Consider the following 19,246-nt stretch of genomic DNA (forward strand, 5'->3'; position numbering starts at 1 on the left):
CAGAATTCCTTGCAGATTGGGAGTTTGGGAGCCAATATATGAGAAAAGTTCTAGCTATAACTGTCAGACCCTTCATATCATGAAAAGAGGTGAAAAGTTAGAAAAGACTGAAGAAGGCTTGGACGTCAGATACAACCTGCTTGAAATGCTTCTAGGGAAAATATAATTAATTTCAAGAATGCAGCAATTCAGCCAAATCAATTTCTGGAAAACATGTAATGAGAAATGAAAACACCTTCGAGCTAGGTGCACAGGCATAGTTGTTTTCTTTGAAGACCTGTGGCATATAACCAGTATGTGAAAATGTTCATATCTGTTTTATGTAGTGCACAGGTTAATAGAAGGACTTGGTAACCAGTATGTTGCAACCAATGCAGTACATTCTGAATAGAATTGTAAGGTAATACTTGATGAGTTTACCCAAACTGAAGCATTCGTGCACCATGCATGCATTTATATATTCATATTTATATGGGAGGCTCATGACAGGACCCCATATGTTGCTTTCTCACAGTGATCATGACTGGGCAGTACAGTTAATCTCTTCAGACATCTTGTACCAATTTCTCAGTCACAAATTCTTTGCAGAGTAGGAGGGACTTCACACTGCCTCTCCAGAAGCTCAGTTTTCTGGATGTGGTGATTCCATCTCTGAGCTGACAAAGAAAGCAAATCCTATTCCATCACCTCCGATAGGAAGTGTCATTCTGTCCATGTGTGTAAGGAGTCCTAAGTCTTTGCAAACCTCATGAATTGTGTTAGAAAAAGAAGAAGAAATGGAGAGGTGAGGGTGTGCATTGTGAAGTAGAAAAGAACCATAAAGAAGTTTAATATGTTATTCTCAGTTGGTTTCAGCAAACTGTAAAAGACTGTGACTGAATGCTAATATTGTTGAAAAATGTGTGACATTAAACTAAAATCCAATTTCTCTCTGTCTTAAAACTCTGTAAAAGTAAAGAGGGGAATGACTTCATTTGTGCATGGTGTTTCTCCATGGCTCTTCACATCTCTTGCCAGCTTCTGATATCTGGCAGAGGATGTTGGTGTCAGTGGTCTGAAGTGTATTGATAGTTTGGAGTTTACCATACAGTAGGATGTGTCTCAACCAGAGAGTGTTTCACAGCACACCAGTTTTAATGTGCTATAAAATGACAAATATAAACAGGATTTTAGTCAGAAAACCTTATTTATGTGGACATTCAAAGTGCCAACGTAGAACAGCAGAGACTTGACTCTGCTCCCATTAAACCTGTGGAAGGGACTGGAAATCCTTCTGGGGGTGATAGTTTGTTCAATATTAATGAAGGTACAGGTAAATGCTGTAAGGGCACTATGAGGGCCAGCTGCTTCCAGCTGCTGTGTGAGCCACTGGGAGCATGGGGGTCACCCCAGGGCAGCTGGACAGGGTCTGGTAGGCGGGGCCTGTCCCACTGCCGCAGCTGGATCTTATGTCAATGCTATATTTTCTAATTTAGAAAATTTCATTCATGATTTTATGATGCTGTTCCTACCACTATTTTTTACTGCAGGCTCTTTGTATCAGATTTAGCAATTTTGTGGCTGCAGAGTAAGTCAGTTCAGCAAACTGATCCAAAAGAAAGAGCACCACCCCCTAGAATCAACAGCTAAATTCTGTGTCGCCTCTTGGGACCAATTTACCTTCCTGTTGCACAGCTTCTGAGGCTGATGCAGAGAACGAAAGGAAATATTCAGGTGTCTTGGAAACACTGACTTGATCTTAATATTTCCCTAAGGATACTTCTAATACCAAATGACACTTAAGATGTGTGTTTCTAACACGGTTTAAAACTAAGCTAAAATTGAGGCTGCCATTGGCTGCTCTCCTTTCTGTCTGGCTCTGCTTCTCTCCCATCCTTTTGTCCTCCCATCTTTATGCTCCTTTTGGAATGAGGCAGGGAGATGAACCATCTGGAGACTGCCTTTCAAAGGGTTGGTCTTCAGCTGGTTTAGCTCCCCATCCCAGCTCATAGCAGTGTGACATGTGGCACTGCTATGCAAAGATGAGGGCAGGAGTGTGTGAATTAATGCATTAGCAAGAGAGAAGCAGCTCTGGTTTTGACAATGTGAACTGTCACAGATCACACACTGTGAACGGTGGTGCCTGAGCCACATATGTCAAGTGGTGAGATATTCCTGGAGCTACACATTTTCTTCGTAGCCTTGGTCACTCATATGCCACACACACAACTATTTTGGATAAATGCATGGATCCGTAATGCCCCTAGTTTGTTCTGTACCTCCTGGCTGAAGTTTGCTTCCTTGTGCACTGCAGACCCTGGGAATTCCAGGAGACACATGGGATCTGACAGCCAGTGGTCTACAGCTGGTAATTAGTACCATTTAGCAGCTGCTGAGCAGGATAGTAGTCTTATCCTTTAAGATCTCTAATACAAATCGTAATGAGTTGCTCACAAGCCTTCTAAGCCAGCTGGCATAAACCTGCTCTGCATGTTGTGGGAGTTAAAGAGGGACTGACTCTTGCTTCATAAAGAATATAAGTCAGCAGTAATTTGATTTATGCCAATTAAGTAGTGTTGGCATAGGCTCAACATAAATGTTGGTGAAACAGAGGGGGTGTACAGTCGTTCAGATGAAAATTTATGTTGTATGCAAATTCTGTAAGTGTCACAATTAAGGAAATCATGGGTATGACAATAGTTTTCGAATTAAGGTACTGACCACAGAATAAGTTATTTTGCTGATGTATGTTTTAGTGTTTATCATTTAATGGCTATGGGACTGGAAATTTGAAAATTCTGAAATAAATTCAACTTATTTAGAAAAATGCTGTAAGATCTGAGGTTTGTATTCATTCTACAAACATTTGAATGTAAAATCAGGTGCTTGTGTAGCTGAAAAGTTGGCCTAAAAATTTTACTGGCAATTTTAAGAGCTTTCAAACTTATCTCTAATGTGAACCTGGTGGGTTGTGAGCTTTTGCAATACTTGACTGTAGCCTGATAATAAAGTTCTTATTGGTTTTAGTCACCTTTGTCAGGAACTCCAGGAAAATTCATACATGGGAGACAGATAAAATATGTGTAAAAAATGAAATGCATGACCTAAATGCTAAAATGTTTCATTCCTTTTTCTTTTTTTTTATTAACCTTGAAATAAATAAATCACATTAACTAGCTGAAAGTGAAAGTTTTAAGAAAAGCCATATTTAAGTTTACTGTATGATCAACTACTTTTCTCTAAGGTTAATTTTAAAATGTTCAACTTCTGGTAAACATTACAAAGCTTTGTTTTATTGTAATTTTATCTCACTGACAGATATTCTGGATTCAGTCAGGTCTGTGCTACCAGTTTTTGTTGACATAGCTATTTTGTCCTCAGAAGTAGCTGTGCTGGAAAAACCCTTGCTGTGTGTTTTTAGCTGTGTTGATAGACCTGGTATTTTTGGCTAAACATGTGTTATTCTGTAAGGTGGTGTTGAATGATTTTAGCAACACCTCTGTAATATACACAGGTCACAGGTGCAGTGAGATAAAATCACGGCTTTATTAGCGACTAAGACCTTACAACAACAGTTCTCTCCCTCTGTCCTGGCCAAAGCTCTAAATGGAGGCAAAAACATAGGTCACCACGGTTGCTTTTTGATTTGCTTTTTGCTGCACCCTTTGCAGCAATGTCTTTGGACCACAGAACTGAATGGGTACTTCCAGTATTCTCAAAATTACTGTGATTTACACCACTGTTTTGCCTTCCACATCACAACTTAACTCAGGTGTGATATATTTGACTGCTGCCCATTGTCACTTTTGTGTAAGAAGATAGGTTAATTTGTCACTGCTTGGGAATGGTGAGAGGCACACACCAAGATTTTTTTAAGCCATTGGGTTTGTGGACTTAATATTTTCCAGTGGAGACACAGACTGAATTATATTTAATGTACACAGAAATGAAAGAGGGGTAATTTGCTTGAAGGAGAAGTTTTAAATGTAGCAGCTCTTGAATAACTGTAGTCCCTAACTCATAAATTATTCTGGCTGTGTCTACAGTGATAGAAATATCTGTCCCCTGAGACAACAGTGACTCTCATGGATCTCATTGGAGTTTGACTTAGTGAGTGCGTGGCTCAGAGACATAACCATTATTTTCCATATGGTCTTCCAGTTCAAGATACCTCAGATAACAGCAGGGCTGTGCCCTCAAGATCCAGCATGACAGTGCATGGCAGGAAGCTGTCAGGGCTGAGAGTGCCTGGGCATGGACACAGCAGTTGGTGGCACAAGGCCTGGTAGGAAAGTGGCACAAGTCTAGGCACAAAGAAAGCAATTTATCTTGTCACATGAGCTGCTTGAAGTGCACTCCCAGACTGACCAAGCCCCTCAGCTGTTTCCAAGGCTGGGGTTTGACTGATTTCTCCACTAAGAGAGTATGGGAAAGAACTACTGTGTATTTTGATCTCCCAGCATTAAAGCTGGGAGAGATGCTGGGTGCTGCTGTAGGATTATCTCTGTCAGTCTGATTCATTGGTGGCTTGGTTTGTTTCTTTTACAGGTAATATTGTGTCCAATGGAGCACAGATATCAGCCTCACATTTCACATCATGCTTTTAATTTTGGAAGAGAATCAGTGACCCAGTTGCTTTGGGGTCATGGTATTATGATTTCTGGCTACCTGAAAAAAATTGTAAACTATGGGAACTCTAGCAGGGATGATGAAAATGTCAGCCCTGTCCTAATCAGTGCTCTGTTCAAGCAGTGGGCACTATAGCTTGGATATGCAAGGCTAATACTGTCAAATTGAACCAGTATTAAAGTAAAGAAAGAGTAATTTCCCTCTTCATTTATGAAGTCTGTGAATGGCACATTTATCTGTCCAAATGTGCATATTTTGTTTATGGTTTGCTGCCTTTAATCTTTGTGCAAGTGAGATGGGAATTTATTTCCAAGAGTTCTCCTGAAAATGAGGAGATCTGAACAAGTCTGACAGATGTTGACAATGAAGTCTGGAAATATTTCATGTAAAAAGCAGTGAGGTTACAAATCAGTTGTTTGCAAAGCTCATTAAGGGCATGACTGCTCTGAATAAACACTGTCAACTGATGAGCTTGTTCTGAAGGAAAGTCTGAGCCGTTGCACTAGTGATAGTGGGGTAAAATTGCTGTAGCAAATGTCCTTGTTAGGTAAACAAGACCTTAAAAGAATTATTAAATTACCAACACTGGTACTTGGATTTTAAAATTTAATTTTTAAATACTCATAGCAAAAGCATAAAGTAAATATTTTTCTAAGACTACATTAATCAAGCATTTATAACATCTTGCATTATTTCATTTGGTGTTCTGATTAAGAAATTACCAGAGACTAGCATTCATCTGTTCTCACATGTAGCTGAATTGTGTGGCAGGTTTCTCATAAGCATCTTTGATACAAGCTGAAAAGTATGGAGTGACTGCTGAGGAATGAGAAAAGACAACTAAGGAGCTATGCATGTGGAGGCAATTCCAAGTGATCAATCTGTACAGAGTTTAAGATGCCAGTGGTGGACCAAATATCTGACTGTGGAGGAACTAATGGGAAAAATATGAGTCTTAACTGGTGGAAGTGGAAGGGTGGGAGGATGCTATAACACATCTTTCAATATCACTTCTGTTGTGATTTAATTTCATGGTCAGTTTATGCCCAAACTACTTTCAGCTATTGGTGGAAAGTGGTGGCTACCCCATTCTCCCTATTCATACCTGTTACTCAGTGCCACATTCTCTGATCTTTGGTCTAGTTGGGTAACTAATCTTTGCTGTGTGCCAGCTGACAAAAAAGTGCAGCCTGGGGGTAGGAGGAGAATGTGATAATCCATTCCAGAATCTATGCTTCTGCAGCAGTAAGTCATGTTTATGCACATCATGAGCAAGTAAAGCTTCCAGCTGGAGTTATTCTTGCTAAACTAAAGAGAACAAAAATAGATGTTAACAGGTACAAAGTTTACACTTGCTGGCTGCTGTTCCCCAGAGGAACAGTTAATAGGAGCATACAATCATACCCTATATACTGCAGAGTAGATGGCCAAATGTTAGGTAATAAAGGTGTTAGGTGCCTTTATTTTTGTCTGTTCTGTTACTGCTAAAACTGTGCTTGCTGTCAATACAACACTGTCCAATGTCTAAGTTTGTGTTACCATCAATAGCAGATCCCTGGTGGGTTGCTGATAGCCCTGGGCCCTCTGAATTCACCTGTCAGGCTCTGCTGTGGCTTCAGATCAGTACTCCTTTTGTCTGGAGCAGATATTAGGTCACAAATGGCTCTGTATGCCAGCCTAGCTTGATTATTACCACAGCACAGTGTAAGGGCTAGTTGCTGCCATGTATATCAAAATCCTTAGTGCATTACGCACCACAGTTACACAGAGCTGAACAAAACTGTATTAGGTAATTGTCACCTTGTCATCAGCCAGTTGCTATAACAACTAAAACAAAGCTCAATGCAAGCCAGAAAAAGTAAAGCCTTACAGCCCTAACTCCACAGGCAAAATTAGTACAAGACCTGTGCCCGGTAGCAGGCACAGCAATAATGATTGTACTGCAGGATAAGGCTGTATTGCAACTTATAATCTACTCAATACAGTCAATGGAAAGTGAAAAGGTATTCAGGTCTAGAATAATTTTGTTAAAATTACAACATCAAGGTTATGTAAAAAGCTCTATTGATTATTATCTTTCATTTCTGATGAGACTTCAAAGCATCCAATGCTTTCTGAAACACCTTTATGAGATATGAAATTAGGTATGAAATTCTGTTCCAAGTTGTCAATAATTTTGTGTTCCAAATCTAAAAGATATCAGAGAATAGATGGACCTGTTTATACACACACAGGAAGGCCTTCAGAGTTTGCTGTGGGGTTGTTGTTTGGTTTTTTTTCAGGTAAATGTCAGTTTCCTGCTTTTAAGTCAGTTTTTAGTCTCCTCTTTCCCGTAAACTTTTCTTACATGGAAGATTGCAAATAAAACCAGTTTTAAAAGAAAGTCTTTGGAAAGCTTCCCTAAAATTGCATTGATTAAGAGATATTTAGCATTTCTTGAATAGAGTTTTCTATTACTTTCTGTCTTTATTAGAGCATTAAATCCTAAATTACTAGCTTTGGATAATATTTACTATCTAACTACTTCTAGGTAGTAGTTCTATAAAAAGAAAAATATGAACATAAGGTGAATATTTTATACTGACTAGTGAAGTCATAAGTAAATAATCTAAGTGAATTGTCTAGTAGGAAGGGGGATTTGTTTCTGTGGTCATCTTTTCTTGATTTTCTTTGTTTTATTGTGTTTTGCAGAGGGGATAAATTAAAGGATAGAATTTTTTTTTTTTTTTTTAATTTGTTTTTAAATGCAGAGGCATGTAGCACATAATCCTAATTCAGGACACAGACTTTTGCCCAGCTGAAAGGAAAGTTTGCATTTCTTGCCCTGGTGGTCTGTGTAATGTGAATTTCCTGAAGCACTGATCAAGCTGTGTGCAATAATGTGGGAAAAGACAAGAGAACGAAGAAAGAGAAAAAAAACTAGTGATGTTTTATCCACACTCCCTTTTTTGTCTGTGACTCAGTAATTTGTTTATGGTCACAATTATTTAATATTCTACTTGAAGATCAGAGTTAATATATTAACTCTTTATGCTGTAATCTTGGTATACATTTCTGCTGGTAGAAAAAAAAATCAAGGCAAACCAATTAATTCTAATGGATTTCAAACTTAGATCTAGAAATGATCTTTCTTTTTAGTTTCAACTGCAAGGAGTTGCAAAATGGATCTGGAAAGGCATTACTTTGTTTTGCATAGCTTCTTTATGAGAACCAAGTCCTTTGGGGTTGGTGGGAGGAAGACATACCATAAGTTCCCTATATTTTTTATACGTGAGTAGCCAGAGTTTTCTGTCTCTTGGTTACTATTTTAGGTTCCAGATTAAATTTCTGTGGAATACTGGTAGAAACACAATTTCCCAACCCACTGACCTTCCCATGTGTCCTGCTTCTGCCGAAAGAGAGGTCTTTATCCTCTGTCTTTGCATAGAAGGACCTATCCTAAAGTCACTTTTGGTGATCCCAAGCTCATAATGATTGAGTTCATCTCAGTGACCCAACAAGAAATTTCACACTAGATTTTTGTTGATGTTATTTTGTGAGCCATCAGAGTCAGTTCCCACATGCAGAGATAGCCAGAGGTAAAGGTGAGTACCTTTGTGAGTGGGGGAAGGGAGCGGACTCCTTTGGTTAACGCCTTACCTGTCTTATCCCATCTTGTAAAAACACAGACTGCTGATGCTGTTTCATATCTGTCCTAGTCAATATACATTTCTGCCACAAATCCACAATGTGCTTGCTCTTCCACCACATGATGTGTGATTATTTTTTTTCCCCTGGAAAAGAGGGGATAGATGAAAGGGAACACTTTGGAGTGTTAATTTCTCCAGGTGAAATCCTGGTGGGACTGGGAGAATGACATTATTTTCAGAGCCTTAAGAAATCTTCTGTGATATGGAAATAATATTTTCTGCCCTACTAAAGAAATGGCATAACGTAGGAACATTGAAAATATTAACTCTTGAGGAGGATGTAGCTGCGTGCCTGTTTAAGGAAGGAGGATTTATAAGTCTTTACTCACTTCAAACCTGAGGTAGTGAGAGTATCTCCATATGTGGTCAGAAATTTAGATATTAAAAAAGGAAAAAACTTAGCTCTGAACCTATTTTTTTAATGGTCTCTCTGTGGATAAGGTCATGTGTGTGCTTCAGTACGAGATTTGTGAACCAGAGAGAGCAGAAAGGAATGGTTTGCTTTTCAGTCTTCATCTTTTTCTCCTGATGTTATGAAATTTTGTAAATAATTCTGTACCTTCCCACCCTGGTTCTGTGCTTTCATCTTGCTCAGCAGGTGTTATACAGTTTTTTTAATTCTATGTTACCTAATGTTCTGATTCTACTTTTGGTGGATGTGGTGGAGACTCTAATAATGGCTAACATTCAAAGTGGCATTTGCAAGAACATAGAAGTCTTTTATAGTTACATAAATTAAATGAAGCAAGACCTTTGGTGAGGAGAAATAGGTACCATGGAACTATTTATAAAGTAAAAATTTATAGAGTACTTTTGATTAATGTTTGATTTTCAAAGTTTAAAAAAGAGCAAAAGATTATATGAATTTGCCTAACTATTGTAAATATTTATCCATTATACCAGTGTGTTTTTCCTTTATGATGTGTTTAGTAATGATGATACCAAGTGTTTCACTCTAATTTTACAGGCTTGCAACTATTTAACCAAATATTCTTTCTTAGGAGAAATTTTTCTAGGGCACCTAGAAAAGATAATAGGTCAAAAATAATTCACACATTTAGAAAACATTGCTTCTATAAATTGGCAATATTTGAAAAGGAAACTGACCTGTTTCAAATAGGTTAAGTAAGTGTCTGAATGCTGTAAGAAGTTTAAATGTACAGTGAAAATGGAGTTGCAATATATCCTTGAAAGAAAGAAAACAGATGGAGAAAATCTATAGATAGGAAAGAGATGGTGGTCATGAGTCTTTTGACAGATTCACAGAAGAGCCTTGAGACAAATGTCTGGCCCTCCTGTAGAACAGACATCTCAGTGGAACCCATCTCACAACTTAATTTTTTTTGCAGTTGTTTGCACGAGTCCATGCAGGATCTTGAGTAAAATTAAGCTCAGGATTTCCAGATGATGAAGACAGAACCACCTGTGCTCCAACTCAGGAAACATTACTGGCAGCTATTCTCATGGAGAGAGGCCTTTTAAAAGGGTTTTTCATGCCACTCTAATGAAGTCAGGGTTGCAATGGGGGTGTGGAGTCCCCTGGCACTGCCAGGCATTGCTGCTGCACAGTTCTGTTCAAGGAGTGAACGCTGTTTCTGTGGGTTAGTCAGTGCTTTGATTCAGAATGAAAAGGTTATAAAGGCAATAAAGACCATGGGGGGAAAGTGCTGAATTCTCACACTTCAGTGAGCACCAATGTGAAGGGTTGTGGTTTTGCTTGCACTTATAAACCTGTTTTCATTTCAAAGTAACTGGGAGTGGAGTGCGGCTCCAAATACCGTTTTAAAGATTATGCTGCATCAATGATCTGACAATGCACTGGAAAGGTTAAATTAAATGCAGATCATCTAGCTTTGGTGTGATGATTAATTTCAAGTGATATCAATTATGAATACTAGTTTCAAGTATTTACTGAAAAAGCCAATGTATCACATGGGAACTTCGAAAAGTAAAATAACACCAGTTAACTGTGATTTTTCTCCCGAATGAACTAATCAGGTGATTGTGACCTTGACACGCTCTTTCCTCCAGCCCTTCCCTCCCCTCTCGTACGCACAAAACTGTCATGCTCATCCGTACACTTGAAAAGTCCTTGATACTGTTGATATTTACTGTTCATTATCAAAGCTCTTTTGCTTTACAGGCTTAGCTATTAAAACAGGTGAGATGGCAAATGCTGACATGATAGTTTTGCAGTTACATAAGGGGTTTGAATATATTATTAAATCCTCTGATGAGGATGATTGAGAATCAGCCTATTAACAGTTGAGAATTAGGTGTACTGCTGTTTTATTAGGTATATTAGGTGTATTAACTCCTGTTCCTCTTTTCTTTGGTATTTCAGTGCTACGGCTGTTGAAGGATGGTGCTGACCCTCATATGCTTCTTTCCTCAGGAGGCTCCTTGCTCCATCTGGTAAGAGTGATTGAAGATTAGTGTTAGTGACTGTGGATAAACATGGTGGGATAGTGAGTAGCAGATCTGGCATATTAACAAAAAAGAAAGACTTAGCAATTTTTTTTTAATCTACACTGAGCTCTGCCATGGCTATGAATGCATCCAGCTGTGCTTTTTAAATAAATGGTCATTTTCAAATTGCTTACAAAAGAATGGAACATGTCACAGGAGTGGTAGCTAACAAAGGAGAATGAAGTGTTTTATTTAAAAATCATCTATGCAGCAAGAAAGAGAAAAGGAAATACTGCTCAATTCTAAATACAAAATTTGATGGTTCAAAGATTCAGAGGTCCTATATGAACAAAAACCCCATGATTTAGCATTTTTCCTTTTGTTTTTGTGATACTTTCTTGCACCAGTTTCCTACATGTAGATATTTAACGCATTATCTGCATTTAGTTTATCATTATTTGCATACCAATTCAGTTTAAGCAACAGGAAGATAAAAGAAAACAATTTGTATATTAATGAAAGTAAAAACAAGAGGTAAGGACATGACAGAAAAGAAAATACCATATGAGTAGACTTTTGGCATTGCTGAAGCCAGTAGCAAAACTCATAAATAATTCCTACATCTTAATGATCCTTTTCTTTGGTCTGTGATGCTTCAGTTGCAGATATGCTCTCTGTTCAATGTGAAACTATTCTAAGACATTTTGATCCAACTATGTTGCACACTGTGGCTCAAAGAGATGCGACTGAGCAAAGTAACAAAAAGTCTGCTGGCAGTGTGTTTAATTTTAGAATAGTTGGATTATATTTCTCATAGTATTTATACAAAATACAGTGATTTATTGATGAGAAAGATCCCCTGTAATATTACTGGACTCCAGCACACCTGTGACCATGCTCTTTCAAGATGCAGCATTTCCATTATTTAATTAATCTGTGTTTTCCATCTTCCATGGCCACGCTGTTTAACCAAGGACTTTAGGAATTAGAGGCCAAGGTAAGGGGAAAGTGTAGTACTGATTTGGAAGAGAGAAAAATTTAATTTTCTTTTCTCCAACTATTTGCTTGCTGTAAAGATGCTGTAAAGAGTGATTACTCTTTAAAAACACAGTCCAAATGAGATGTTGTCTTTGGGATTCCCAAAACAGAGGCATCCCAAATCTTACCCCATGCCAAAAACCCTAGGAGATATTCTTTGTCTTCAGTGTGGATGATTTGACTTAAGTATCAGGCATTTTAAAATAAAAGAAAGAAAAATTAATCTTCAGGGATTTTAAGTTGCTTTATCTAGTTTAGCTGATGCACCATTTTTAACTGCAGATAAAATCTGCAGTTGAACTGTGCCATTTCAGTTTTCTTGATCTGCATCACGCCACAATTCACTGTCACAATCAGTATCTCTCAAGTGGTTCACAGGCTCACATATGCTTCCAAAGGAAGGAAAACTTTCTGCAGTAAGAAATTTGCAGTAGAGAGCTATTTGTAACCTACTGCCTCAGTTTAGTCAGAGCTACTTGTAAGTACTCATAATTTATTTACAGGAAAATACTCATCCTACTGGAAATAGAAGAAAACCTGAATTCATTAAAATTGGGATTTGACCCTGATTTGGGAGCAGTACAGACAGGAGAAGAGAATCATGATACAGGGAAACAGATAAGCCAAATTTATTTTTCAGCAAGAATTGAAACTGGCAATTTAGCATACACCTGTGTTATATTCTTAAAGCCCACTCAAAGCCATTCTAAGTGTTAGTTTTACAAAAGTGAAGCTGCTTGGTCCAAAGGGGAGCTTAGTGTTTATTTTTTCTACTTGTAGGCTAAATGTTTTTGCACCAGAATGAATGGAGAATGCATATATCTTGACAATCTTCTTAAAATTTGACTCATTATATAATTCCATTTTCTTTTCCATATCTGTTAACTTCCAAAATGTGATATAATTCTAAAAAAAATCAAATGTGACATTTGATAAAGATCCTGGTTTTGTCTCTATAGAGGGTATCCCAATATGGTTGAATCTAGGCAAGCTATGGGAACATGAAAGGTATTCACTGACTCTCTTTAGGTTCCCTTAGAGAAGTACAATAAAAAGCAAGTATGTTCCTGAGCTGCCCATACAGTATGAAGCACATGGTGTCAGGTCAATTCACACAGGCAATCACCCACCCCTGCCCTTATAACAAAGTATTTGTGTCACAGTTTTATTCTGTAACTTTAACTGAGCTTGTCCAATTGTTTCACAAGTTCTATTAAACAATAATCAAGGAGCAGTAACAAATCAAAGCTGCAACTAATCACTAAAGGCTCTGTCTATTATTTATATACAAAATGACTCAGTGATACCTAGAACTGGTTTTTTTTTTGGTTTTTTTTTTTTTTTTTTTGCTTAACAATGGCTTGAAAATGTGGTTGGTTGATGATTATGCTGATCTGTAATACGTCTTACCTCTAATTTGTTAAATTTCAGCACAGAATAGCTCAATTGTACTGATATAATGAATGATACCAATGCAATAAAACAAAACTGTTTCTAGAGCTGCCAGATGAGTTACACAAGCTAAAGGAAATTCATCAGAATTTAATTTCTGTTCTATAATTTAATGGTCAGCATATTTGGGTGGTACATTTAGGGTGGGTCTGCTTTTTATCCTGATAGAATATTCATCTTCTGGGTTATCTATATTTATGGTCTCAGGGGTACGTGCTGTATTCTGCTGAAGCAGAATATTCTCAGCTATATCTTGACTTCACAGTTGAATCTAGTTGCATACTTCTTCCCCACTTCCTATAGTATCCTGGCTTCCGTGCCAGATTAAAATAAGTCTCCCCATAACCTCTCCCCCATGGGGAAAGAGATGGATCCTTCTCTAAAGAGTGACTGAGATTGTGTGTGAGGCCAGTGTTAGGATCTTAACGGAGGTACCCCGATTCTCTTTTGAGGTATTATCCATAAACTTATGCATAAAATGTCACAGATGTGACAGAGGAGTAAGGTCAAAACAATGTCTAGGCCATTTTCTTCTTCTCTGCTAAAACTGTGACCATGACCAAGGTATAGAAATGAGCACACATGCACACATTTACACACACATGTGCATCCCTCCACCCCACAACAGCATCCTCAGGGTGCAGAGTACTTATCTGGCAGAGAGACTTGACCAGGAATCAGTATAGTTAGTGTATTGGAAATAGAAGTGGAGTATGAGGAGGGGTTTATTATTGCACTGAATTGCATAAAAGGCAGAAATTAATGTATGCATGGACATATGTATGTGTGGGTGTACATATATGCACATATACTTATCTATACCTACTATATACTATATGCTACCTACATATACCAATATATACTACTGAGGATGTGATTATCATGCACTGATGCCTGTGCACTGATTTGGAATGACATTATTGAACAAAAAAAAAAAGCCTCATCCTTCCTGTAGATTCAGCAGATTTCATTAGGAAACAGGGGATTCTGTGAATCATGCACATGGAACTGGAAATCTCCACACAACTATTTCTGTAGATTCCTCAGCTGTTGTCCCCTACAAACACAGCAGCTTAACTACAATGTGTCATCTGCCCAATTTAAATTGTATGTAATACAATTTAAAACTGAGGAGAACACCATCCCTAATCTGCTCTTTTTTCTCCTAGTGTGCTCGCTACGATAATGCATTTGCTGCAGAAATTCTAATTGACAGAGGAGTAAATGTAAATCATCAAGATGAGGATTTTTGGACATCAATGCACGTAGCCTGTGCCTGTGATAATCCTGATATCGTCCTGCTACTGCTACTAGTAAGTAAAACAAGCCAATGAATGCATTGTGTGCTTGAAAAGGAGACAGAATGTAGCACCCTAAGGTCTGAAACTGCTGTATGAATGTAAGATATTGCTATTAATTAATAATATCAGTAAAAACATATACAATGTTTGTTTTTTCTTGACATTGCTTTGGTGCTCAGACTTTTAGATGGCATTTTTATTCAGTGAGAATAAATTGCACCCATCAATGTCAAGTATCTCCTATTTCTCCCCTGTGGTCCAGAGCTTATATCTCTGATAAGCACTCAGTCCCAAATGGGATATTCAGATAATTTCCTTTCTTTTCTCCTTGTCACTTTCTGTTAAGGGTTGAGTTCTCTGACAATCTTATAAAAAGCTTCCTCTGAAAAATAAGTATAGGCTCACTTACGCTCAGTATTCATAAAAGGTGTTTGTTGACATGGTCAAAATGAGACACATTTAATATTTATGTAAACAACTTTGAATTTTTAATGCTGAGTTTGCCCAATACAGTAATAGATATGGTATTCAGCCTTTGTAGAGAGCAGTAGTGTGCCCATGTGGCCAAGAAGACCAGTGGCAGCCTGGCCTGTATCAGCAATAGAGTGGCCAGGGAACCAGGGCAGTGATTGTCCCCCTGTACTTGGCACTGGTGGGGCCACACCTCAAATCCTGTGTTCACTTTTGGGTCCCTCACAACAAGAAGGACACTGAGGAGCCAGAGCCTGTCCATAGAAGGGTGAGAGGGCTGGGGAAGGGGCTGGAGCACAAGTCCTGTGAGGAGCAGCTGAAGGTTGTTTAGGATGGGGAAGAAAAGGCTCAGAGAAAACCTGAAAGAAGGTGGGGGTTGGCCTCTCCCGCCAGGTAGCAAGCAACAGGACAAGAAGAAATGGCACAAGTCACACCAGGGTAAGTTTAGATTGCATATTCAGAAAAACTTTTTTTTGCTGAAAGAGCAGTCAACATTGGACTAGGCTGCTGATAGAAGTGGCAGAGTCAACATCCTTAGAAGTATTTAAAAGGTGTGTAGGTGTGATATGGGTGTGGTTTAGTGGTGCACTTGCAGTGCTGAGTTAATGATTGTACTTGATCGCCTTAAATGTCCTTTCCACCCTAAATGATTCTCTGGTTCTGTTTTGTCCTTCCGTTCCTAGAACCGCAACCTCTAGTTTTATGCAATGGTACTAATGCAGCTCTCTCTCAGTTCATGTGATATTCACAGTCTGACAAAGTTCTTTAGTCTTTTTGTATAATTTTAAATTTTTTATGTTTTAAATAGGTTGTTGCAAGGTCAAAGTTTCTTGTCATGCTTAGAATTGCATTTCAATGTTACAAGTAAAGGGAAGGAAGATATATTTTTAGACTGTATACTTGATAATACATTTCATGAAAACTCTTAGGCAGATCATTTAGTCCATTCTCTCTTCTCAGACAAGAGTTAGGCACACCAGCTTTCCCAGGACCAAATCTTCAAGGATGGGAAGTCCATAACTCACTGGGCACCCTGTACAAAAAAACCAAAAACACCCCCAAAAAATAAGATATATCTGATTTTAAACATTGTCATTGCTCTTGGCAAATAGAGGATAAAATTTCCAGGTCATGTTTTATCTCTTGTATTACCTCGATCTGTCTGGTGTAGATATCTCTGAAGCCTGTGTATCCTTTGAATTCTGCATGTACTCCTAGACTGATAAACAATTTAGAACAGAGCAGTTTACTTATAAAAATTCTTGTACTGTATAAAACTCTTGTAATGAGAGGAATTTTCAGAAATTCTGAATGCAGTGCTGTTGTCATTAATAGGAATAGTTTAGGTTATAGAGGGCACTTGTAAAATTTTCCTTGCCCATTTTTGCAAGAAGCTCCATCTAATTAAACTTCAAGTATTTCTATACAGGGTTATATCCAAAATAATTTTCCAGTGTTTGTCATTTGAATGTTTTTTGGATTTGGTCCCTGTTTGTTACAAGCTGCCTTCATCTGAAGGTTCTAAGTATTTTCTGATAACTTGGTTATCTTATATATTAAAATATAAATAAGCAGGGGTACATATATGTGGATTTTTGCAGATAAAATTTGAATTTTCCATATTATTTGTAATAACTTCTGGTCATTTTGTCCACATTTAAAGGCAGAGTTTCCTTGACTAGATAAATAATATCTTTATACTCTCCCTTCTAGAGTCAAAATAAAGATTTTTAAATTTTGACATTAAAAGTTTTAAGGAGATGGCAGAGGAAGGGAAATATTCTTTGGTAAGCAGTAGGTTTTGAACCATCACATTAATGTTATCTTTAATAATATTTGACAAAGGGAAGATGAAAATTGAGGTTGGAGAGATGTATTTTTCACCATTCTGCATTGCCTCTGCATGAGCAATTCATATTAGAAATTATTTTGCCTTGAGGTTAGTGTTTCATGGACCATGTCTAATGTGTAGCGTGAGCCTCAATAATGCCAATATGAGCTACAGTAAGCTTCTATTATGCCACAGTTTTTTGTTGGAAGAAAAAATAATACTTCTTGTAACCTCAGGGATTACTTTAAAATAAATATTTCTTCTGGACTGAATTTACAGCCCAGACAATACCTTATTTTGTGTTTTAAAGATGTGACCTAAAAGGTAATAGCATGGTCCTTTAACTACTCAATTCAGATTTCTGGAAAACTGTAACGGAAGCCAGTGGAGATTTCCTCTGTAAGGACTTAAAACATTTTTTGAAGGGGGAGTAGGGAAAAAACCCCCCAAAAACAGATATATGTAGATCCCTGAAGGCTATCAATGAAAATTTGTTTAAACACTCCTGGTTTCTGACTTCACTCCACTTTTGGTGGTCTTCATTTTTCTCTGGCTGAGACAAAGTAGTGACTTTTCATTCATCATCTAAACTGTGGTAACTCACAATTTCTTTCTGGTGGATAGCAATGACAAAATCAAAGTTCATTCTAGTTCAGCTAGGAGTTTTGCAGTGAATGTAGCTGTTTGCAACATGGTAATCTGCTGTCGTGTCCTGTTGGAAGGCTATGGGAACTTTAAGTACTGTTTTTGGAACAGATGCAGAAAGAAATGCTTGAAGCTATTTCTTTCCATAATTTCCAACACTTTACCCTAGGCGGTATAGCTTTCCAGGGACGTATTTATAACTTGTCAGTTTTGTAGCTGTCAGCAAGGGGAGGGGGAGCCCTGGCCTGAAAAGCCAGGAGATGCATCCCTGTCTGCATAGCAGTCAGTCAATGAGGAGCTTACCCCGCGGCGCCGCTCGCACGTGAGGCAATGCGGAGATCAGAAGTGGTCCACAGGGGTCTGGCTGCCGTACATGCCGATCAGGTGGGAAAGGTCACGCTCATCAGTCACTGCTCAACTGCATCAGCATTGCATATTCTCCCCATGGCATCAGGAATTGCTGTTCATGGATTTTGTATGAAGGAGGCTCGTGTAGCAGGTTGAAGAGAATGCTGAAGTGTCTTTCATTTAAGGACATCTGGAGGCTTATATACATTTGTGCCCACATGAAATCTCTTAAGAGTATGAACAGCAATCAGATTTATTGTAAGGATCTGCTCTGTCTTGCCTCACTGCCTTTTGAAGCCTCAGGACTGGATGTGCTGTAGGAAGTTCTATCCGGTTGGGATGTGGTATTTTTCGTAATTTGGGGTGCATTGCAACATTGTATTTAATATTAATTCCCATGTATTGAATTGAAACACTAGCCAAGGTTTGTACTTTAGTATCCAATGTTCTTTGTCCCATGCTGCCAGAGCTGCAGAATGTCCAAACACCAGCATTCAGATGCTGCTCCTGCTTTGTGAGCTTTAGCAAGTGCTTAATCCTCTCACTGTCCTTTAAATGGCTACAGGTTTAAACTGGTACCCATCACTTGCATTCTATTTGTTCCACCGAAAAAGACAATTTTTAGCTTCAAATACTTTTAACTGATATGTAAGAATGGGTAACTTTCACTTTATTTGTGCACTGTTCAAACTATCTTCTTGTCATGATAGCTCAGCTCCACACAGTCTCTCATTCACTCCCCCCAGGTCAGGATCACATGGGTAAAAGTGAGAAAACTTGTGGTGAGTTCAAGACAATTTAATAGGGAAAGCAAAAACTGCACACATTTGCGAAGCAAAAGCAAATTAATTCACCATGTTGTATCAGCAGGCAGGTGTTCAGCTATCTCCAGGGAAGCTGGGCTCCACCACATGTAACGGTGTTTTGAGAAGACAAATGCCATCACTCTGAACATCCTCCTCCTTCCTCCTTCTGTCCCCAGCTTTTTATGCTGAGCATGAGGCCATATGGTGTGGGATATCCCTCTCAACAGTTGGGGCCAGCTGCCTCTGCTGTGTCCACTCCCAGCTCCTCTGCACCCCTAGCCTGCATTGGTGGGGTGAGGAGCAGAAATGACCTTGGCTCTGTGTAAGTGCTGCTCAGCAATAGCTAAAACATCCCTCTTCAACACAAATCCAAAACATACAGTGGCTACTGGAAAGAAAATTACTCAATCCCAGCCAGAACCTGCACACATGTGGTGGAATAAACATTGATACTGCTGCAGTTTTGTATATTAACATTGTCTACTCAGACATTAGGGTAGATAGATAAAAATACCATTTCGTAGAACCTTGTGTTTTCTTTTTCTTTGAATTTTTGTTCACTCTGACTGCATTATTTTTATAATGAATTCAGAGAATCAGAACTGGTTCACATTCATATTGAGCTCCCATATTTAGTTATTTTTCCCA

The 19,246-nt window shown here is 38.3% G+C and overlaps 1 protein-coding gene across 1 annotated transcript in view; it reads left to right on the plus strand.

Annotated features, from left to right (window-relative positions):
- MYO16 (myosin XVI) overlaps positions 1-19,246 on the plus strand; it is a 286,365-nt gene that overhangs the window by 35,863 nt on the left and 231,256 nt on the right. Inside the window, exons 3-4 of the mRNA XM_058859396.1 lie at positions 10,642-10,712; positions 14,366-14,509. Of these exons, the coding sequence (XP_058715379.1) occupies positions 10,642-10,712; positions 14,366-14,509 (215 nt within the window). The remainder of the gene's footprint in view (positions 1-10,641; positions 10,713-14,365; positions 14,510-19,246) is intronic.

The sequence above is a fragment of the Poecile atricapillus genome, chromosome 1 (genome assembly GCF_030490865.1).
Source record: "Poecile atricapillus isolate bPoeAtr1 chromosome 1, bPoeAtr1.hap1, whole genome shotgun sequence".
In the NCBI taxonomy this organism is placed as follows: domain Eukaryota; kingdom Metazoa; phylum Chordata; class Aves; order Passeriformes; family Paridae; genus Poecile; species Poecile atricapillus.